Raw genomic sequence first — 24,851 nt, 5'->3', positions numbered from 1 at the left:
TCAGAGTAGGTGATCCTACTGGTTTCTTCTTGCCTTATAATTTATGAATCAGAAGAAGGAAACACATGATGGTTAAAAGGTATTAATTTATAGATAATGCTGAATGCTTAGGTCTGACCCACACAAACAATTTGCATATTTAATAAATTAATCTACTATATTCATACACTCTAGTATGTTTTGAATTTCCTTTAAAACATTTCCATACAGAAAAGGAAAAAAAGAAAAGGAATTTTCTGTTCTAAGCTTTGGGGAACACATGTAAGAAAAAGGGTGAAGAAACTTCACTTTTTGGTTTAGAAATTTTATTCCACCAATAGCATTCACTCTTCAAAGACTTGCAAAAGATAATATTTTGACATTTGGCAAGACAGAATAGAACATGTGAGACACTCAGGAAGGAAAAAAAATGAGATTGAAGTATATTTCCCAACAGAACTCATGTTCTCTCATTAGTCATAGGTCACAGATGGAGAGCAGATGCCTCCAAACAGAACAGTTCAATCACCAAAACATGGCAGAAGGACCAGGGGGAGAAGCCAAATCACCAAACTCCAGGTAAGGGAAAAGACAAAACAAAACAAAAAACAAACCTCGCTTACAAAGCATGTTACAAATTTTCTTTGTCCATCATGTGGGGGAAGCACAAGGAAGATGTTCTGGTAAGACTTGACTGTACAGTGCACTGACATAATCATCCTTTTGCGTGGGGTGTTTGCAGACAAGGTGAATAGAGCATATTGGACTTGTCTGACTGCCTTTGCTTCTCCTGTTACAGCACTTATGGAAATTCCCTTGACATATCCATGCATAAGAAGCAGCTAGACAAGCCTAGACTCACTGAAAAAGGAAATCTGTAAAACAAATACACACATTCTATTTTTTTTATCAGTTAACTGTGAGAGGGTTAACATTATTATCACAAAGGACATTAGCTAATTATGAATTAGCAATGAACATTGTCAGATGAATGGCTTAACATTCACACATCTTTTTTCCAGTTTCCATAGAAGGAAATAAAAAAGCTGTGTGTTGATTTGCATTATGAAAGCTGTCCTGACAACAAATTCTGGTAAACACCAAGACACTTGGTAGAAACTTAAAACTCTAAATTATTCTCATCATCACTATCCCATTTCTGATGCACCAAGAACCGATTATGCTTATGCTTGAACTATGTTAAATCTGCAAACATATTTATTTACCTACTGAAACATTCTAATAAATAATTTTGCCCTCTCTCAGTCAGCACACACTGTAACCAGCAGGAAATACCCACGTCTGAAGGGATAACTTGGCTCTAGGATTTCTAGGCTCACTGGCATTAAGCTATATATTGTTAAATTAAATGACACACATCTGTTGCAAATAATTCTGTCAACAGAAGAACTAGGGAAGCTCCACTTTCTATGGGTTTGTGTTTCATCACAGCCCTCCTGCAAAAGTTTCAGCTCTCATGTCCCATTCACTCTCTGACAAACTCCCTTTTGGGTTGCTCGCTGTTGTTTCGCTACAGAGTGCAAGAGAACTTGTTGTGGCCGCTGCAGTGCCACCTGTGGGACACTTCCCCAGACTGTCACCACCTCTTGGCTGGAGGAAGGTCCTGCCTCTTGGTCATACCCCGCCAGCAGGCACACAAACAAGTTCTCATGTTCCACTTGGGTTTAGTTCGGTTCGCAGAGCGGACGGGAGGGGTGCTGGACATTGTAATAAGTAGTTACAAAATTAGCTGTTCTTACAGCCATTTTTTTCCTCCCTACTTCTGATGTTTCCATACATTTTTGCGTAGGAATATCTTTCCAGAAAATTTCAGCAGCTCACCCAAGAAGTGATAATAGCAGTTTCCCAAAGAGAAACTTAAAAGCTTTAAGAACATAAATGTAAATTAGAAGCTGATTCATTATACTCACACTTTGATCAAAGGAAGGTCAGCTAGTTTAAAACACTGTCCCCATGTTCCCCCTAACAATTTTAGGATTTAAATCTGATGCATTAAAACATCATATTTAAATGTATTTCAGAAACAAAGTAAAGGCTTTTTGCAGGAACTCATCTCTGGCATACAGCTTTAACTTGTCAGATTTTATTATATAAACTCCTCTCTCCCAGATACGTGTAAAAAGAGCAAAGGGTCCAACACTGCATCTTGTTCCACGTGTGCAAGTCTCTTTTGAGAAGTACAATTCTGCTCGTGAGCCCATGCCAAATCCTGTACAGAATGATGGGGGGGCCCAGCAGCCAGAAAGAGAAGACTGACTACACATTGTTCCCAAATGCAGTAAAGAAAGCAGCTGGAGAAAGAGAAAAGTTCATCCTCCACTACTGTTCCAGTTATAAGCATCTTGAGTGCTACTTAAAACAATCCCAGATAACAAGTACCAGCATTCAAACAAAATGACTTTTATCAGCCCTCTCAAGTTAAACTCCAGACAAAATTCATATTAATATAATTTCCTTGGAAATTAAAGGATTTTTAAAAATGGAATTCTCTCTCCATTTCTTAAGGGAAATACAAGTAGATTTCATGATATTTCACAATGTAAATACTATGCTAGTTTCAATTAGTCATATTCAAATAAACAAATAAAAATATCAAATAAACCAACTACTTCTTCCAATGGTGGAATAGAGCCCAGAATCCTTCTTCAGTTTTAGGAGACAAGCCACATTTTCCAGAAGCAAGATCAGAAATGGCTGTACTTGGGTAATTTTCCAAAGCTATAGTACAAACGCACACTATAAACAGCATAAATCCCCTTGCAGATGAAATAGCTTCTTTCATGCCTCAATGTGTCTTTGAACAAAGCACAAGAGTAATTTTTTTCAGATTGTTGAACTGACCTTATAATGTTAATAATCAAGTTCTCAACAAGTATTATTTTAAAGCTACTGCTTGAATATTTATGTATACAAATGTCTGTGCACCCATGCGTGTGTATTTAGTCGGTCCGGATGTATACTTATATACAGATGCACATAAAAATAAACATAAGAATCCACTGATATTGCTAGCATTTCCTCTCCTATAAGTTCACAGTCATGCAAGTCCCCTGAAAAATATGAATTCTGTCAGACAAATAAGTTTTCAGCCTGATGTATTCCCTTATTGACACACACAAGAAGTCAGATTGTTTTTTATAACCACCTTACTGCCATTAAGGCATGCTTTTTAAACTCTGCATTGCAATAATATATTCAAGCACTAAGAGATCTGACGGTATAGACATTTTTAGTAAAAGTATTTCAATATGCAACTCTTGACATTAGTATTTGTTTCAGCAAATTAAGCAGCATGAGGAACAGTATTTCTTCAGTAACCAAATCAACACACTTGAATTTACATAGGACTACCTTGATCTACCTATCATTAATATAGATTTTTAAAAAAGCTTACATGCAAACACACAAACTAGAGTAAAATATTTGTAAGACAGTATATGTATCCTTGATTTACATATGATTTATTTGGATGTTCATAATTATGTGTTTTAAAACAGCCTCATCAAGACAGACACAAAGTTCATGGATAAAACAGCCATTTTCCTATCAGTAAGCAGTGCCTTGACATCATCTTCAACATTTTCATAAGATGATTAAAAAAATCAACTTGTGGGTAACCTTTTAACAATTTTTCATTAACGTATCATTTTAAACCTATATTACAGCCAAATGATAGGGATCAAAAGCAGGCTATTACATGTTAACATATCTCCATAATTACTACATATGCTGAAAAAAGAACGGGTGGGAGAAGGAAATTGCAGCAGTTTTTACTTTCTAATCACCAAACTGAACATGCCGGTATTTCATGGGAATAACAGATTCTACTTACAATAATAATTATAATCTTTCAGGAACAATAGAGCGTGACGGTTTTCCTTACTCCTAAACAATTATTTAGGGAAGACCATTAGTAACTGAAAGAAAGGGAGAAAAAGCTGATATATTTATTCTGGCATGACCCCAATATTTTTGTACTTATCTGTCAGTGGCAGGAATACTAGTAATGCACAGTTGTTAGTTCTGAGCTCTCTCTATTGGGTAGATCAATCTGGGAATTGTTCCGGTTTACAACATTTCTGTGATATGTTTATATTTACTGGGAACCATGCCAAGAAGAGTTTTCTAGTTTGCTACTATTCAATTTGGCTTGAGCATTTCAAAGAAAAGCACAGAACTGATCTACCATGAGATTTAAGGCTGTACTAGAAGTCATCTCAGTTTTAATAAGGTGCAAGATTATACTGTAGCAGATGTAACTAATACAAATACATCAATAGTATATAGAAATACAAATATCAACAGTATATAGAATATGTATTCCTATAAAGAAAGTACTGAAACATTAGTATCGAGAAGTTCTTAGAACTTTTTAGAAGTTTTAGAAACCCATAGAAAAATGCCAAGAATGTAAAGCCTGGGTGATCTCCTCCTACATCTTTACCAGAGAAAACTTAAGTCCCGTTAAAAATTAAGTAAGGTAAGGACACACAGCATTACGCCATAAACACATCAAATGAAATAAAGAGCCCAATACACAATGCTTATGTACTATGCCTAAACATAATTTTATGTATTGACACTGTATTCTCTGGAGGCTTTAAAGTTCCAGAGTTACTGCCGTCAGTGACTTCGTAAATGTAAGGTTCTCAGGAGAAAATCCGTGAGCTGTTACTGAATCTGACACACCTGTTGAACAAGGGTGAATCAAGGTTAACAAAGCTTACTGTTTTTCTCAATTTGGGAAACACAGTGAGTTACATACACATCTATCCTTGTGCAATAACAGTGTTCCTTTCAACGAATCTACCTCCTAACATTTATATATATATATATATTTAAGTGACATAACTTCCTGATCCATGTCTACAGCCTATATATGTGGCAATACACACGAAAGAACTCAATGTGATCTGTGGAACAGCTTTACACCATTATTAAGTTAGTGTGCCACTTAGTAAGCACCATTAACAGTGTTCAACATAAATCAGTTGGCAGTACCTTCATATTCTGAATATGGCAGTTCCAACTACCTAATGGTTTCATATCCAATATCTAACCATATAATTTCCACTTCTGTTTTCTACTTCCTAAGTCACACAAACTGAAACATGCACCTAGCTCATGGGGAGCCCACCCCGGGATCCTTACCTAGCCATCGCTTCCAGCTTTGACAAAGAATTACCAGACCCAAGTCCATCAATCAGTATGTGCAGCCACACAACAAGCTGTGCGAGCTTACTGCTACCAGAAGTTTGAATCTCTGACAGAAGGTGCCACAGAAGAGGCAACTATGAACAACCACATGAGTGAGCGCTTGTTAATGCTTAAAAATTACATTTGAGAAGGATCAGTCAACTTCTAATAGAGGAAGAACTTCAATGGCTCTGCAGGACATCAACAGCAGATGTAAAACAAGCTCAAACAAAGTGGGAGGACTAAATCTCTGTGTAATGTGCCCACTTTGTGTGATGTGTCCCAACAGCCACAGCTAATGAAGGGAAGTCTGGACTGCTGTCCTTTTGATTCTCTGGGTAAGGACAAAGACTGTCTCCTGCTCTGTAACAGCAGACACTAACCACAGTGGTTAATATATAAATAAGTAAAATTATGGCTTGCAGCATATTCCCGCACTTTCTAAGCTTTCTTTCTTTTTTTTTTTTTTTTTTTTTTAAATCTCAGTCTTATGGTTGCTTTCTATGGGTTTTCTACAGTCAGAGCCTTTGGTCATACCATGAGGATCTTGATTTAATTCTAAGAAAATAGTTTTTTTTCAGTGTAAAGACTAAGCAAAAAAAAAAAAAACACAGGAATGTGACCAGAAGAATCTTCATCAGTCTAGCTGAAGCTAAGAAACAATGATGGCTCACTGGAGAAAACCGATTGTTGCCAATATTCAATTGTAAGCAGAACTTGAAATTTAATTGCTTGAACAAAAAGACTGGCCAAGTAAACCAACCAGAATAAAAACAAAAGTGCATTCACTTTGACAGTGAGACTGTAAGACTATCCCCCCTAATGCACAACCCCTACTGTGAATGAAAGGAAATAAAATTACCAAGCTACATTAGCACTTCACTATCTAGCAAAGGAAGCAGAGGGATCATTAGTCCAACAGATTACCTTTTAACAACACATATTCGATGGCAATGTGTTTTAAAGCAGATAGCCTGCACGTACTTATTTCTTATTCCTCCCAAATTTAGGATAAAGATCATCTTCCTAAATATATGCAACGTCTATTAGGACAATAAACATCTGTATCTCCTTCTCCTGCAAGTAGGAGTTAAGGTAAACTCAAAGAGATGAAAGCAGGGAAGAGATAAAGCTCTTCTAATCACCACACTCCCAAGCATACACTAAAGTAACACAAATACAATTAAAAAAAAAAATCTTTTGTAAGTTGTAACCGATAGTCCTCTAATGTACCAAAAGCGAAATAACTCAAGTTGGAGCACTGACAGATTCAGCTGGCATCTACACAAGATACTTAACTCCTGTAGCTGATTTTACATTAATAAATATGCCTTTTTTTTAAATATATGTTATTTTTTATGTCACCAACAGGACCTCTTTTAACACCTCCTATTGAATAAACAATCAATTCACAGGATACTTTCACATAATATCATGTTGACAAAGAAAAAATCTATACAATAACCAATAGCAGGTGTTTACTTTGTAAATTAATCACTCTATCTACTCAAACTGCCAACCCACAAAAGCTCAAAATGCTTGCTCTCTGTCTTCCAGGAAAGACTATCCCAAAACTAGTAAAACTACAAGAAAATTAGACAACTCTGTTCTCTGAAAGAATTTTCAGTAAGAGTTTTGATTTTTTTTCACCTGTATGTTTCTGAAATGGTTACGAATTGTGAGAATGTTTGAAGGGCTACTTGATGATTGGCTAATCCCCTATCAGGAAAGCCTCTTTAATACCACTTCAGTGACCATACACAAATGACATGAAATTTCAACACAAATTATCCCAAAGTCTACTTTGGCTGAGAAACAGCTGGGCAACCATTCCTAACTCTGTGCTTTGAAAAATAACCTCTCTGACCCAAAGCAAGAACGATCCTAACAATGCTGTTTCAGTGCAATCACCACAAAGAGGTGGGAGAAAAAACACATGCAAAATAATCATTAGCTTGCTTGTTTTCTAAAAAATACAGAGGTTGTGGACACATGAGAGAAGTGATAGGAGAGCTAACTGTGCAGGGTAGTATGCAGCAGAGGAAGTTTACTTATTTTAAAATACGAAAAAGCACATGTGATGTGTACACACATCCGTATGTAGATCTACATATCTATCTCTGTAAATAGATGTGGAAACACTCTTACTCTCATGTTCCCTCTCCATTCTCTAATCCAGATTGGATGCCATTTCAGTCAGGAACCCAAAATTAGTACAATGAAGGGCTTACACCTATACCAAGAGAAAAGGAACTTAATATGGTTGTATACATGCCTCTTCTCTGTAAAAGGACATGGTGTAATCCATGTCATTTATAGGCTCAGTGATTTGAATACCAAATGCCTCCGATTTATAATTGAAGAGAATTTTTCTACCTGCCAGTCCTGAAAACCTACTCCATGACTTGAAAGTCAGGCTGGGATATTTCTTGTTCAGGTATCACTTCTAGCAAGAGCTGCTGCAACTGAATTCAGTTAGGTCTACTGCAGAAATGCAGGAATAAAAGAAAAATCTTAATGAGAGACTTTAGTGAGCAAACGACCACAAATTAAGTCTTATGTCCATGTTATAACCCTGCTGCCATGCCTAATGCAGCAACCCAAAGGAGAATGGGCGATCTTTAAGTTCTTTACTTATTAGTATCTCAGCAAAGAGAAATAAATTCCTCCATCAAAGAAATCTGCACAAAGAAACAAAATCATTAGTATTTGCAGGCAATTCTCATTGATACCAAACATAAAGAAAGGGTAGTGCACATAGAACCTATAGGGTCTACCAGGCCACAATAATCCTGGTAGTATTGGCAAAAGTAACTGAACCTGCAGGAAGGACAAAGCTGAGAGGGGAAAAAAAAAATGCCCATCCAGGACAAAATTAAAGCTCTCACACTGTCAAGGAGTTCCAAAGCCAGCTATGGATCCCACGAGAAAGGACAGTGAACATCCCTTTCCAAGTTTTCATGCAGAACCATGGTCATTTTACAGACAGTGTTACTACTAAGAAAAATAATTTTTTTAAAAAAATATTGGATCAGCGGGCCCAAAACTTTCACTTAAGCCCAGCCAGCAGATGCAGATCACAGGAACCAGACTTCCTTCAAGCCTGTTCATATTCTTTGGTCCTCTATAATGCCTGGAAAGCTATACAGAACATGAGTGGTTACCACTTCCCAGCAGTCTTCTAGGAAGAGGAAGAATCCTGTGGCATGTAACCAGCTATCCTTCCAGCCTTTTCATCTAACAGTCACAGTCCGTGACTGACTGTGAGCCTTTGAAGACAGTCCAGATGAGATGGAGCTCAGAAAACACAGATCCAGCTGGCACCTTATTTAACCAAAGCCCGTTTCTGCGGCAGAACTAGGAGAATCTGCACTGTCCGTATTATTTCCTCTGAAAGTTTTTATCACCTGGGATACGCCACTTACATCACTCGATGAGTTATGAGCGGAGGGGTGGAAGGGACACGTCCGCCTTCCAGAAGAGAACTGTAACAGCTGGGCTAGTCAGCCCTCCCTCCCCTGGGAACGGCAACAGAGGAGAGGCTGAGCTCCCCAAGGGATGAGCATGAGGGAACCAGCCTGGAATCAGTTTCTGGGCCTGTTAACAGTAAGCGACTTTGAAACAACACTATTAGCCTCTTAGTTTCACAGCGATGTCACATACTGGTATTGCTAGGAGAGGGTACAAGATACTGAACGCTGCTGTAATACATAAAATGCAACTGCATATATATCACATATATAGAATACTGAGAGAGTAGTCAGAACTACTTTAAAAAAATCTTTCAAATATTTCAAGAAATCCAAGCAATTCTATGATTCTGTTCTATGACTCCATAGTACAAAATGGGTGTGAGAAATACGAAGGCATCCAAATATTGAAATAAATGAAAATTAAGAAGCGATACACACGTATTTCATATATCTTGTGAGTTCTAACACAGTCTCTCTCCCTGACCTGCCTTGGAGCCATGTACTTTAAAAGAACTATTTTTAGGTTTTCACATATATGAAAACCTACTTAAGAAGAGTGAAAAAGATGTGAAAAAGCCCCAGCACATTCCCCTTTTTAAACACAGACATATTTGCAGCAGAAAAATGCATAAGGTATATTTGGACACTCAGTTTAGATGCTATTTAAGCATTTAAAAATAATATATATCATAATATAATTAACGATATATATATATAATGATATAATTAATAATAAGCCTTCAGTTGCAACTAGCGAGTTAGTTACATAAACGTTAGACGTACGCTGAAGGAACACCTTTGCACTGATGCGAAACGTGCCACTTAATATTTTAACTTTTATTATTTTAACCTTCTATCATTCCACAGTCATTTTTTCCTTTCGAAAAAACATCACTACGCAAATACTTAAGGCTTAGGAGCCGACAGCTCTGCTCGGCCTCTATCCTGCCTTCTTTGCGTTGACTTTTCAGCCAGAAGAGACGTTTCACACACGCTAACACGTATGGGAACACCGACGGTAGTTTCGCAGACAGGAGCATATCAGGGCTCAACAATACAAGCCGTAGGTCTCAAGACAGCAAACAGGGTGGTGACGAACAAAGTTATAAACTTCTACAAAGTTTTGTTACTTGTGGCAGAGGCACACACTTTACTGCGAGGGGATGGCGCAGCACAAAAAATGACCAAGACACCAGAGCCTGCCACTCTTCTAACCTTCAGTGGCACAACCCTACCTTGTATTTAGCGCTTGCTATTTCCAGACCTTTTTTCCCCCTTCTGTCAAGGAGGGAAATGGTACAGGGAAACAGAAAAGGCCGTTCCCGCAGTACAAAGGCCCATCGGAGGGAGACAAACCTGTCTCTTTAAGAGCACCGAACGAAGTAGGCTCCCCTGAGCTGTCCATATAAAGTACGCGCTCCGGATAAAAGGTCAAACAATTGAGAGCGAGCGGAAGGTCTGTAAAAAATAAAAAAAGGGGGGGGGGGGGGGGTGCGCGGGGAGAAGGCCCTCTTCCGAAGGGGAAAGGAGCAGGAGACCCGGCCGGGCCGCGGCAGGGCAGCCGCCCGCCCGCCTTACCTCTGCGTGCGGCGCAGGCGGGAGCCGCTCCGCAGGTGCGGCAGCGTGAAGTTGGAGAGCACCGTCCACAGGTTCGGGTCCGACATGTCCATGGCCCGGCGCTCACGGCCGCCGGCGGCCCCACGCCATACGCCGGGCGGGAGGGAGGGAGGGAAGCGGGGAGCGAGGCGACGCCGCTCGCACACACACCGAGCGCCGCGGGGCCGCCGCGACCGGGAGGCGGCAACGACCGGCACCGACGGAAACTTCCCGGCCCGCCCCCGGCACCGCCCCGCACCGCCCCCGGCTCCGCCCGTCCCGTGTGCGGCGGCGCGGCCGGGCCCCGCCGCGGCCCTGTTCGAAGCCTGGCGTGTAGGGATTTGGGTCAGCCCGGCAGCTACGGGGCGAACCCTGCCAGTGCTGCGCTGCGGCGGCTTGCTCGTTTCACTGAAGGGCTCCTGCGGAATCCTGGTGGTGTAGGAGCTGCAGCCCACGGACACACCAGCCGCCCAGCATGGCAGTGATGTAGTGCTGTAGTTAATTCACCGAGGGTTGTTTGCAATAGTGGGAGTAAACACATGGGAAACACAGAAAAAAACAGCGTAAGTACAAACTAGCTGTAGTGGGCTTACATGGCAAGGTGTGGTAGCAGGGTGCTGTGGGGTGGCCTCTGTGAGCAGAGCCCAGCAGCTGCCCCGTGTCAGGTCAGTGCCAGCTCCAGATGGCTCCAAAAGGGACAGAGCTGAGCTACGAGCAATACTGGCCAGGCCTCTGGGAGAGCAGATTTAAGAAAGGAAAATCAAAAAAAAACCTGCTGCACCACAGCAGCCAGGAGAGAGGAGTGAGAAGCAGCCCTGCAGCCCCCAGGTGAGTGCAGCAGGAGGGCAGGAGGTGCTCCAGGCAGGCAGCAGCAGTTCCCCTGCGGCCTGTGGAGAGGCCCCTGGTGGAGCAGGCTGTCCCCCTGCAGCCCACGGGTCCCACACGGAGCAGATCTCCACGCTGCAGCCCGTGGAGGAGCCCCCGGTGGAGCAGGTGGATGTGGCCTGGAGGAGGCTGCGGCCCATGGAGAGCCCCCGCAGGAGCAGGCCCCGGGCCGGAGCTGCAGCCCGTGGAGAGGAGCCCCCGCAGGAGCAGGGGCCTGGGGGGAGCTGCCGCCCGTGGGGGACCCGTGCTGGAGCAGTTTGCTCCTGGGGGACGGACCCCGTGGTACGGAGCCGTGTGGGAGCAGTTGTTGAAGAGCTGCTGCCTGTGGGCAGCCCCCGCAGGCTCAGTTCGGGAAGGACGGCATCCCGTGGGAGGGACCCCGCGTGGAGCGGGGGCAGGGAGTGACCGTGAGGGAGCAGTGGAGAGGAATCCCCACAGCCCCCATTCCCCTGCGCCACTCCGGGGGACGAGATGGAAGAGGGTGGATGGGGCAAGGAGGAGGTACCTCTAGTTTCTCACTTCTTTAGTCTGTTAGTAGTTGGCAATAAATAAAATCTCCCTATGCTGAGTCTCTTTTGCCCATGATGGCAATTGGTGAGAGATCTCCCTGTCCTTGTCTCAACCTGTGAGCCTTTTTTCATCCTATTTTCTCCCCATGCCCTTTTGCAGAGGGGGAGTGAGAGAGGGCTTGTGGTGGAGTTCAGCTGCCCATCAGCATGAAACCGCCACAGGAGTCATCACTTGGGTGAAAGACCTTGTGATGCAGACTGCTGCAGAGATGAGCTGGAAAGGCTCACATGACACAACTCTGAGGATACCAGCTTCCAGTAACAGAGCATCCAGATGTTAGCCATTGTTTTGAAAAGCACCCAGAAATATGCATTGCAAAGAAGGCACCTGTCCTCTAACTAACAGGCTAGAGGTGTTTATCTTGGGAATGCAGATGAACGTCTTATTGGGATACAGTTTTATAAGTCATCCATACAATCTTTAACCTACTCAGAGAATGCATGGTGATACAATTAAAAAAATAGTAATAAATTGGAAGATAAGCACAGGTTTAAGGTAAGAGTTAAAAAAGAACGTGGTTGAAATGGGTTTAGATAGACATCTGATAAGGTGTTCACACAGCAATTACCCCAAAAGGCCTTAGGACAAATCTCCTGCAGACGTGACTTGCTGACACACCACTGTAAACAATGTCAGTCTAGCTCTGATCAAACATAACACAAGTGTCTAAAAACTCTTCTAAAATTAAGACATTTTTAGAAAGATTAGTTACATATGAGAAGGAAAAACAGCCCCATCTCTGCATAAGCACTGAGAAACATCTCTTCTGTATACTCCACTACTTCATCCTCTCTGCTCTGTAGCCAAGCTTTTGTCTGTAACTTGCAAACTTGCATTTTGGGAGGAAAAAAAATGCATACAATCACTAAACTAGGGAATTTTACCTATTGGATGTTGTGAACAGCACTGACTAAAGAGTAATAACCAAGCCTTTCATCTGCATCCATCAAGCAGGAAAAGTTTCAGTTCCCCCATTTCCTCCAAGCTCCCTTCCCTCCTCAGCCTTCCTAAGAGGCAGCTGAAGGAAGTTAGTTCAGTTTCCTTAACTCAGTCACATTCAGCCAAGCACATCATCTGTGAGGTAATCATGGAGCTCAAAACCCATTTATTTCATCTTAGGCCAATTATTAGAAATCGTTTCCCCTGCAAGGACAGACTAATTCAACTCGTGATTTCTTTGTGAAACTCTCTACCGTATTAACAATAATGATTAGAGACATCCCATAAAAACGTGGTTTTTTGTTTTGTTTTGTTTTTTTTCCAAAAATAAAGCTGTACCAGTCTATTACAATGTGGGCAAAGACCCAACTGAATAAAAGGATGATCACTGCTTTCAAGTAGACAAATTCTGATGGCAAAATAAGCCAACTCCTGGGTATAACCAGACAGATGATTGTACCTTAAGCCGTTACATAGACCTGGCTACTGTAATGTATGTTTCATGATCTAATAAGTTGGATTTTTCCATGTGCAGAAAGGAGGGAAGTAATTCAAGGTGAACGTTTCTATCCTCTTATGGCGACAGAACACAGGTCATTTCATCTGTGGCTTCTGATGGTCAAAACCCTTACAATTCCATCTCCAGACCCTGCACATACTACTATTCAACAAGCAATAGCTCCCAGAATCACATGACTTGTGAATTCAAGCCTAATTTCATCTTAACCTTACCATGCACAGACACAAACAGTCCTGCTAACTAGTCAGGCTGTTTCAGACACCAGCTCAAAGGCAAAGACTTGAGTATTTTTTTGAAGTGCTGGGTGGACATATGTGTAAGGAGGCTGAACTGAGACTTTGCTGAAGGTGTGCAAATGAAGGGAGTAGTTGTGAAAAGTCCAGCATTGTTCCACAACAACCTTACATGAAGGAACATGCTTCATAAAGGGAAACACAGGCCTTATCCTAAAGAGCACAACACGAGGGTGAAGACTTCATAACGCCTCCAAATAAACAACGTTGCTTCCACAGTGGTGCCTGCAGTTTGACCTTCCGTGCCACAGAAATGCCAGATTTCAACGCAAACATCTCCAGGGAAAGTGAGGTTTTGCAAGCAAATCAAACTGGTACTACACAGCTGCTGTCTACAGATCCACCCTCTCCCCCCATTTAGCCAGCATTTTCAGTTCAGTGAGGCCCAGCACCAGGCTCAGAAGGGAGTTAATAGTGAGGCAGACAGGCAGGGGCAGCGGGATCACTCCTTTGGCAGCACCTATCCGTTCAACTGGAGCCTCTCTCACTCTAAATTCAGGCAGTATATTGTTTATCTCTGCAACAACTCAACAAATACAGGCTCAACAGCCAGTAAGCCAGCACAATTTAGTTACTTACCTCTGACACGTAGAACTAGACAAAGAATAAATAAATAAATTGCATAACTCTGCTCCAAAATACATAGAAGCAAAGTTGTTAGGCACAAATCCATGTCACACTTCTGAATGCGTATCTGACAGTTAAGATACGCTTCCCTGCAACAGAATGCTACTGATAATCAAATGAAATAATTTAATTCTGTGGGTGTCCCAAAACTATATAAAATACAACATGAGAACCTGCAAACACATCCTTAACACCCCTTGGTGTCACTTGGGTTTCAGCTATACAGCCACTCCCAAAACAAAAAGCAGCTCAGGCAACTTGATCACTTATGGTAGGCAACTCATAATGTATGTAACTTGGCTGAGGAGTTTTATTTATCAAAGCATTACATAAGGTATCGCATAGCAAAGCAAATGATAAGGATCATTAAGCTTTCCCTTTTATATTCACTTGAAGATAAAAACGTCACACAAGTCAGAAAAGCTGTCTAATCCACCCTCGCTTTAAGGAAAATTACATTTCCAAAAGCAAACTTACAAAAGGAATCTTTTCTGAGAAAGATTTCTATTCAATACATAAGCAAAAAGATTTCAATATGTCAACATTTACTTTCAGTGATAAATAGCAACAGAAATATTCTCCAGAAACGTTTTAATTATACAGTACTAATTACTGATTTTAAACACCACCATGAACACTTAGAAAGATAGGCAGTGTATCTTTAAAACCAAAATGCAACACCAATACTAAATTAATATTTTGCATATAATAATCCAATGCAGAAATTATCTAGCCTAGCTTCTTCACTCTGATAATTAAGTCAATACACATTGGAGTTTTTCAAAACATGAACAACGCTCTGGAATCATTGCTCAAAAGCATTCCAAACTGTTCAGATCTCAACAGCTTTATGACAAGATACACACTGAAAGAAGTTTACCAGTAACAGTACAAACAATAAAGAGTTCCTTCAATATGCTAAAACTAGCAAAATCCTAACAAATAGTACAGGCCTCACACTGGATTAGGAAGGTAAATTCATAAAAGGTTGATGAAAAAAGGTAAAAGTAATTCTTGCCTTAACACATCTTTTCTCTATTCTTCAGAATGTAGGAGTATTTAACACAGCTTAATGTAACATAAACACCTCTCCTTCTATCAATAATTTGGAAGGACATTAGATTACAGCAAAGGCTGCAGACGTGCTGGGAGGAGTTTGTTTTGTTTTAATTGTGCCTTTTTAGACAGATAACTATTATCCAACGAGTAATGAAGGAACTGGCTGAGCCACTCAGACAAAATTATTGCTGTTTTCAAAGAGTCTTGGAATATCTAGAAATTCTACAATACTGAAACTAAGCCATAATGTCATAGCACTCCTTTAAAAGAATAAACAGGATACTCGCTCCCATTAGTAATGAATTCAGGTATGGCAGCATACTTAGCATCATTTAACACAGTTTTACACATAAGCTAGTCTGCCCAAACAGATCTTTTTAAAAATGAGATTCCAAGCCTGATTAATAAACACTTGAGTTAACAATTCACTGAGACATTTGTAAAACATTCAACCTATTTCCACATAATGCTTTAATAAGTTAATTAGTAGAATGCAAAAATTTATGTAAGATACAGGAAACACCAATACAGAGATTTCAAAAAATAACTACACATTAAATGTTTCCTGTGGATCATATTGGGATATGTTCTTCATTTAATACCGTTCGATACTGCTATCAGTGATCTGGAAAAAAATGTAATACTTTTCCGAGCCAATGAGACCAAAGAGGCAAATAATAACAGGAACAAGACAGTTTATCATTGGATAAAGTGGCCTTGTTTGAACACCAGACATTCTGTTATTACTAGACTTGAAGTCACTAAAAAAAAAGGACATAATGTAAGGTAGAAATGTAGAAGGCAGGGACAACGCGAAGAATTTTAAGTGTTCCCACACGGTACACAGCTAGATAAGAGCTCCTTATGTGACAGTATAGTTAAAAGAATACACTTCCCACAGATACACAAGCAGGAAAATCCCTCACTGGAGTAAGGAGATGAGGACTGGGAGGCTAGAGTATTTCAAAAATAATACAGGAATGACGTCTGCAGAACCACAGTATGCAGCTTGAAAAGCTTGAATTATTCACTTTATCCAAGGCTATAGGAGTACCTTTGTCATCTGGTATATGTATCCACAGGATGAGGAGATTTTTGGGAATACATAGGATGTAGGCATAGCGAACTCTATCCTGTCCCTCACTCACACATATTAGAAGTAGAGGTTCAAACTGTGGGAGTCAGATGAGAAAGCACAGGTTTGCATTATTTCACCTTAGCCACCAGAACACAGTGGATTTCCCATCATTATGTGTCTTAAAGGTTAGATACTCTTCTACCTAAAAAAAAAATAATGACAATTCAAACGAGAGTAATAGGATGAACCCAAAAAATAGTAGAAAAGGTTCTACAGCTTGTTTTATATAGGAAGTTGAAGTACAAGATGTTATTGGTTTATTCATTCCTTAGACTGTACATTTGTATTAGTAGTAAATGTACTAATAATCATTTTTGTAAGTATTCTTAATTACAATATTTGAAATCTTGCTCCCTCTAGTGGATGATGATTATGATGTTTATTACCTTCCTCTGATGACTTCACGTGATTTTCACCGTGGGATGCAGAAAGTAAAAATAAGTTTAAAAAAATCATTGAAAGGAAGTGTTTTGTGGGTGTGCAGTGTGTATCTGCCAATTTCTGAGTTTACTTAGAACTGTTTATAAACACATGTAAGCATTACTGCTCTAACAAGTTGTAAAGTAACATACAAATTCAAATTAACCTCCCACTACTCTAGTGTATTATAGCTCATTTAACATAAACATGTTCAGGAAAAGCAATGGTCACAGCATCTCTTCCCATTTCAGAAAGTTTCTGAATAGATACACAATATTAACTGAAACTTAAATATATTGTTGTAGTCATTTGCATCAAACATCAGAATTTGAATCTGTCAAAATACTATTTTTAATCCAACATTTTGCTATCTGTAGTGGAGTGAGCCAGCCATACTATCAGCTAAGCTACCTATTTGCTCTTGTCCCAGAAATTAGCTTCTCCTTCCAAGCTACTTTAGCAAACAGGCAGACTAATGAGGAAGTACAAAAGAGATACTTCCAACTGTTATCACTGAATTTACATTTATCTATCTTGGCAAGTAGAAAAGCATTACTACAGTTCAGAAATGCAAGTCCAGCAGGGAAGAGAAACAAAAAATATCTGATAAAAATTTCACCTTGCTCTAGGTACTATGCTACTTGGACCCTGACTTCATGATCACAAATGCTGGAGGAAAAAATAAAAATACAGTATTGCATAGCCAGTATTAGCCCATCCTGCTTTGCCTTTTTTTCTCCAAGTGCCTTTTTTTTTTTTTTTTTTTTTCAACCAGCACTTAGCAGCATCCCTAAAAAGGTCACACCATTTCTTCAAATAAGTAGTTTTTTTTGTGGCTGCAGTACCACTAGTATAAATCTGTAGGTAAACGTGTTCTCCATATGGTACGTCAAGAGCAGTAACGAAGTTTGCCATGTTCTCAGGCCTTCACATGAAAGGATGATACATTTAAGAGGCATGATTCATTGCACTCAGACCATTATACACACATACCTTCTCCGGTCCTCACACATCTGGCCATGCATCTTTTAAAATCAACAGCAATAGACTATCTTTAAGGTGAAATTCCTAAGTAATTCCTTAAGATGGATACAATCATTCTTCTAAAACAGCATGCACTTATCTATTTCTACACATTCAACATCACAGCTACAGTCAATTAAGCCATACCTTGTGAGAAAAATTAATTTACTTGTACAAAAGCTCTTTTTTTTTTAGAATACAAGTTGGTTTTTTTAACTTTAAACTTAAAATTGTGTTATTTAAAAGTTTTTAAAGTTTAAAAATGAGTAATTCCAGTAAACTATAAATATTCTAATACAGCATACAATCTTTATGAACCTTTTTAACATGAAAATATAACAGACTTTTCTTTTTAATCAAAGAAAACAGTTTAAAAATTAAGTTTCACATACATCTATAAAAAAGTATTCAGCTTTTTTTTTTTTTTATCTGTTTTGTTTTCATAACTTGTAAACACACAAACTAAAATGCCAGGCCCACTACCTTCCAATGGAAGGACAGTGAAGTAAATGGAACATTTTGTTATGCCACCATAGCATCCTAGTTTGGAGAACCCCAGACAACATCCCCGTGCAAGAGGAATACTGCTCCTTATTCAGAGCCATTTTCATGCATTCAGCTTTGCCACCAGCCACCACCCACCTGCCCTACTCACCATCTGTAACAGCAGACTTAAGGGACTCCCTGTGCAAAAGTTAAACGAACTAGGGAAAGAAATCAAGCGCAATTCACACTGGATAGCATTTTCCTGATATGTTTGGGAAAGTTGTTGTAATGAGCTGCAACTTTTCTCATTTTTAAAACACCTGGGAGGGTGGGTTAATGGAAGTCAGCACAGCTAAGAACTCACGACTGTCAATCAAAGTCTAAATAGATTGACTCCAGTGATATTGAAATTAGAAGCAGTTAATCAGTGTAAACACTGTCCTCAGGGAGACAGAAAACTTCATCAGCTTTAATACTTACACACTGAACATCCTAAACTAATCATCCAACCAACACAGACTGATGGCAACAGATCAGTTACAGGTCTCTGTCAGAGCAAGGAAATTAAATGCTCCTCCCCAACTTTGGCAAGTACTCTGCTTATTTCAGGTATTTTAAACACACCAGTTACTTCCAAACCCTGATTTAAATCACACTGAATAAAAATAAGGTGCTAAGATTTCAGTGTTTACATACTACAAAGCTCTAAGTAGCTGCATTTCTTGAGCATTTCCGTGCAATCATCTGTTTCATGCTCCCTCCATCTGATCTGTGTGATGGATCTGCTGTCAGCAGAATGGTGTGAGGTGGAGCACCCCATACAGCGCAAGCTGGCAAATTGGAACCTGGGGACGTAGGAAGTTAAAAGGGGAAACATGTTTAAAGAATATAATTTGGACTGCTATTAACATCACCTTTGGTATTTCAAGCAGCAAGCATACAAGACTACAAGTTGATAACATCCTTAAATCTTTTTACCCACCACCCTTAATGCTCTCCCACTCAACAGGCTAAATAACAAATAGCAATTACATTCCAGCAGGCATCCCTCTATTTCAATCTGAACAGAACAGTTCAGTCAGAGGGGACCTTCAGAGATCACCACGTCCAACTGCCTGACCCCTTCGGGGCTAACCACAAGTTACAGCACGTTACTGAGGGCGTTATCCACATGCCTCTGAGCACTGACAGGCGCGGGGCATCAGCCACCTCTCTGTGAAGTCTCTCCCAGCGTTTGACCACCCTCACGGTAACGGAATTTTTCCTCATGTCCAGTCTGACCCTCCCCTGGCACAGCTTTGTGCTCTTCCCTTGTGTCCTGTCATCGGTGAGGCTGCACCAACGCTAAACAGCAGGACAATCACCACGTCTGACCGGCTGTGCTGTGCTCAGTGCGCCCCAGGATGTGGTTTGCCCTCCTGGCTGCCAGGGCACGCTGCCGGCTCACGCTGAGCCTGCCGTCAGCCAGCACCCCCCGAGCCCTTTCCACTGAGCTGCTCCCCAGCCACTCATCTCCAAAACTTGCCTGTGTCCTGCACTGCTCCGTCCCAGGTACAGAACCCAGCATTTGCCTTTGTCAAACTGCATGCTGTTGATGATCGCCCAATGCTCCAGTCCACCTCAAATTGTCTGCAAGGCCTCTTGCCCCATCAGGGAGCCAACAGCACCTCCAGTTTAGTGTCACTGGCAAACTATTGCACTAGAAGTAGTAGAATTCACTATATGTAAAGAAGGTAATTTTTCAAACAAAATGCAAACCAAGCGTCTAGAAGTACAAGAGAGGTGAACGTGATTTTAGTTATTTATGCTTGTCAAATGAGAGAAAATACTCTAGGTGAAGAACAAAATACTAAAAACAATCTCACAGCTAAGGGGCCTCAGGGTCTAAAACCCAGCATTATCTAGTCCTTTAATCTCTGTGCTTCAGTTCTCCATCTGTAAAGCACAGATAATAATGTCTTCTAACTTCTCGGTACTGCAATGAAGACATTTCCAGAAATATTTGCATGAAATGTACAGATACTAAAAAATGAGAGAAAAAATGTAGATGGTAGCAGGAAGATCTTGAGGATGACTAGCGGACAGAGGTACTGAATTATTTCTACAACACCTCCTTCCTGCAGGCATAGACTGTACAAACACAAGATGTGTGACTCCGATGAAGTAAGATAAAGTCTTAAGTATCTCTTCTCTGCGTATCAAGGAGAATGACAAGCATCAGGGAGGATGACATGACAAGTCACAGACTTCCACCCCCCTGCTCCAAAGACAGGCATACACATTTCATTTTAGCTTTGTAGAACCGAGAGCACACATCAACACTGCGTAACATGCAAGCTATAGTCAGCACCTCAATCATCACCAACACCCTGTCGAAAACATGTAAAACAAGGAGTGCAGGATCAGCACAATCTGTGCTAGCTTTTTTTTTTTTTTTTTTTTTTTTTTACCTCAGCATCCTGGAAAATCCGATCAGTCATAGTGGAAATGAAGGAATTAACTCCTCAGCATTCAAATAGCAGTTCAGACAACTAATAGCCCAGTTTTTACTAAAAGCAGACAACCTGATTATTCCAGTCATATAACTGCATAGGGTGTTTAAGGGAATATCAATATCTTGATACAAAAGGGACTTGAAACATTTATCACTACAAATACATGCTCTCCGTATGCCACCAATGAAAGAAACAAAGCCAACCTCAACCCTAACCCCTTCACCATTCAAGCAGCCTCTCCCTGACCATCTCCAGTCATGTCTGGACATGGCTTACCATGAATTTTAATGAGCCTGAATTGCTTGTGTAAAAGTATGTTTCTCTTAAATCAGCACATGCTTTCAACTCTGTACTTTGATTTATTTTTTTATTTTCTTTGTGGAGTGATCGGTTCTTTCAAAAGTTATGTAACACTTCAATTCTGCAAAATTTAAAGAAAGAAACCCCACTTAGTACAGACAAAGGGTTATCCCAACACATTCCACTCTACCTTCGTAAAGCATTGGTAGCCACATGACTAGCCCCACTCAAAAGTTCTGCCATGATGACTACAACACCTGATGCCATCTTTCTTCCCCACCAACCCAATGTATATCTTGTTCTTCATCCTACGCTTCCCGAACACCACTGCTCGTGCACTTGCACACATGCATGAGTAGAGCAGTTTCATCAGTCCAGTGGCAGTGTGTTGAGAGCCTACATGTTCACCTGGCAAAGAAGCCACAGTGTGGAGGTGAAGGAGGAACCACCTACCTAATTGCTCATAGTGGAAGCGACTGGCTTTGGTTGATGTTTATCTGTATCACCGCATGTCATGGTCCCCTCCTCTCAGGCATTACAGCTATTTTTAGAAATACTTCCAGGTTTAATCAACCTGGGAGGTCACAGAGCATTAACCATCTTCCTACACTCGACCACATGTTTTCCAGTGTACTTACCAAAAGAAATACAGCAGTCTGAGACCACAACCTCCTAAAATATGACAAGAACTACTTCCAGACTGTTGTGGTGATACTTTGGAGTCCCACAGACGTGTTTTGTATAGTCTTTTAGTTGTGCACAAGTTTTAAACACAGTTTTAGTCATTGTTCACTTTTCTATCAAATTGCAAATCCGCCTTCCTGGCCAATAAGCATCATGTTATTTCCCATCTGAGAACAGCTCCTGGAGCAATCCCTCTCACAACTCTTCGAGGTACATAATATTTTGGCTGTAAGCCACACTAACTTTTTTGCTGGGTAGCTCTGAGGCTACAACTCCTATCAGCTTTGCTCTGTTGAAGTGTCATTGTGCTAGAGCTTTTAACTGCAAACAACCTCCTCCTTTCCAGCCCAAGGAGGGCCTTGCCAAATCTCTCCTAGTAGCAAGTCCTTCTCCTAGCAGCACGTCCTAAGGAACAGAAAAAAACCAGCCTGCATCACCCCTGGTAAAACGAGAGGACAAGCCGTACTTTTGCTCTATGACAGCAGGTTTCTTACTGCCAGAAAAGCATTTTGCACACCTAGCTCATTTCTTCCTGCAGTCTCCAGAGCTAAGAGACAGTCTGCTTAAGAGTACCCTGTGGATATGAGCTCCTGACTGCTACAGCACGAGCCCAGAAAGCCATGTTGCTCGAAGCCAGACATCACGACACATACCCAATGTAACGCAGTACTAACAGACGTTAGTACTGACAGTGCTGTCACACACAGGGAATGGTTACCACACCACTGACAAACCCTCTACTGTGTGAAACCTCAGACAGATTTGAGCTGGTATCATTCCAACATCTGGCTCCTCAACACCTCCTACTTCCAACACTATGCTTGAGCCCAGAAGCAGCTCCCATGACCCTTTCAGAAAAGTGGTGTCCCAGCAGCAAGTGCAACCACATCCTCAGAGCTGCTCAGGCTCTGAAACCACACTGCACACTTAAAATAGGCCAGCTGCACTGCATCTCGTGGCAGAGAATGACAGTCCTCAGGAGGCCTGGTCAGCTTGTGTCTCAGTCACGCCACGAGCGTGCCATGTCCTTCCACTCCCAAGAGACAGAACTGATCTCCTATTTAAAGCCAGATCACTATTTTGCTGAATAGCTCTTTGGATCAGGAGCATAGTCAATCCCTGCCTCAACCACCAAACTCTCGTGGATCAAGATGAGAAACCAACCAATACTGGTAACAGGTCTGCCAAGTCCAGAATAGCCCTTTTGGAAACATTCTTCACTTTGCTATAGGTACAAGGCACTGCATCTAGGAACCCATATATTTACTTTTCTTCTGAAACAGCTAAAAGCAAGCAAAAGGAATAACAAGATATCTGAAAAACAACAGGACTAAGAGGCTTTGTACTTAATGGGGGCAGGAGGATTAGTTTTTTGTTGTTGTTTCTTGGTGTTTGTTTGTTTCAATATTATTCTGGAAATCTCTCGTGCTTCTTGCACTCCTAGTTCCATTTGTGAAGTCTGGTTACAATGCATGGCTGTAAAGTCATCACTTCAATAGTATTCAAGAATAAGCTAATACCACAGAAAGATTCTTTCCCTAAGGGACCACCAACATTTATCACAAAGTAATTCAGCCTGCACACTAGTGAAAACAAGTTGTTCTGTGTATAGCAGAAATAACAAAGTCTCTAAAATGGCCACTGCAGGGATAGCAGTGTCCTTCTGATACACACCTCACCTCCTTCTGCACTCCCCACTGAAAGCCTTGGGAGTCTCAAAGCATTTCCTAAGTTTCAAGGCACCTAAGCAACTCCTTGCAGCTTGCAGTGCTATGGTCTGCTGAAACTGTGTAATAAGCAAGGCTGATGCTTGCAGTGTTCGTTTCTGTTCTGCAACTATTTTTATCAAGGTGAGATAAAATGATGCAGATGCAACAAAATGCTGCAGTGTTGGCACAGAGCATGGATGAGAATTTCCAACTCAAGAATTTAGCTGCAGGATTGTTTCTCTGGCAACTCATCCAAGAACTAGCTGAAAATGGTCACTGTGCTGCACAGACTGCAAGACGTCTGAACGTGGGATAGCAGGAGTGGAATTTTCTAGGGAAATACCTCTCCTGGAAGAAGTGAAACGTTAACATCCCTATCAGACCAAACTTTCCTTTGAAAGTTAAGGACAACCAACAGGCTTACCTAGCATTTTTCTACGTACTTCCAAGAACTGCTTGGCAACAAGACAGACTACAGACAGTAGCCTTACTTTGGACAACAAATGGACCTTGAAGTTAGGATGTTTTAAATGCTTTCCCATTAATTCAGATAAAGCCAATTATGAAACCATACTACAGAACTCTAAGTTTTATGTGCAGTTTGAGGCAACTGAGCCTCAGGACATTTACAATCATTACTAATAGATACATCACCTTCCGACAAGCAAAGCCTCTAGGTCAACAGGTACGCTCTCCAGTGACTAATGATTGTTGTTAGCAGGTAATTTGCATGCACTTGAAACCTTGTGGTATGACAGCTAGGAAGACACATGAGGCTGTATCATATTTCCAAGTATATTTCAAGAGCTGCCAAGTTCATTTCCCATTATATAATGTGGAGCAGTTATTCAAATTTTAACCATCTCCTATAATCATCCTGGAGTGATGTCTTAACATTACAGGTTGAGTACTCAGCTAATTTTCACATGGCCCCCAGAGTTCAATTCCCTCCTTTCCTCCAATTCCTGATTTAGGTGTGGCATATTTTTGTAAGTATTACAAACTTTCTTTTTTTTTTTTAATTGAAAACCTGAGAAGTATTTTCTATAGAGCTCCCCTCTTCATACCTTGCTTTCATTTTACTCATTCAAACCAGACACATGGAACACAATTAAAACCTCAGTCAAGCCAGTTCTTTATTATGATATCACCTGTAACATATCAGAGAAAGCAGAATTTGACCCAAAGAAACAAAAATCTGCCCAAAAAGTAATGCCACAAACATTTTAGGCTTCAAAATTGTAAGTACCCTGAGAAGCACATTAAATTACAGTAAAAAATTAGAATTATGAAGGTATATATCAATGGGAAATATTTCTGAAAGACTTTCATCCTCTGCTTTAGAAAGCAATTAAGTTGCTCAAGAAGCCTTCATTCAGGTCATTCCTATGACTACGAAGCCTTAGAAAATTCTAAAAAGAATTTTTTTTCTAATAAT

General features: G+C 40.7%; 1 protein-coding gene across 14 annotated transcripts in view; it reads right to left on the bottom strand.

The window, feature by feature from the left end:
* The window catches only part of MAST4 (microtubule associated serine/threonine kinase family member 4), a 296,506-nt gene that overhangs the window by 94,066 nt on the left and 177,589 nt on the right, over positions 1-24,851 (bottom strand). For 2 of the 14 annotated variants that reach the window (XM_066988792.1, XM_066988793.1), the window contains exon 1: positions 10,248-10,480. The exons of the other annotated variants lie outside the window; for them this stretch is intronic. In XM_066988792.1, coding sequence (XP_066844893.1) covers positions 10,248-10,339 — 92 coding nt within the window. In that variant the 5' untranslated portion in view covers positions 10,340-10,480. Of the gene's footprint in view, positions 1-10,247; positions 10,481-24,851 lie in introns of those variants that run through there. 14 annotated transcript variants of the gene reach the window in all.

The sequence above is a fragment of the Anser cygnoides genome, chromosome Z (genome assembly GCF_040182565.1).
Source record: "Anser cygnoides isolate HZ-2024a breed goose chromosome Z, Taihu_goose_T2T_genome, whole genome shotgun sequence".
NCBI classification, from domain to species: Eukaryota; Metazoa; Chordata; class Aves; order Anseriformes; family Anatidae; genus Anser; species Anser cygnoides.
The sequence above is the reverse complement of the archived record's forward strand: the minus strand, read 5'-3'. Positions and strand labels throughout refer to the sequence as shown.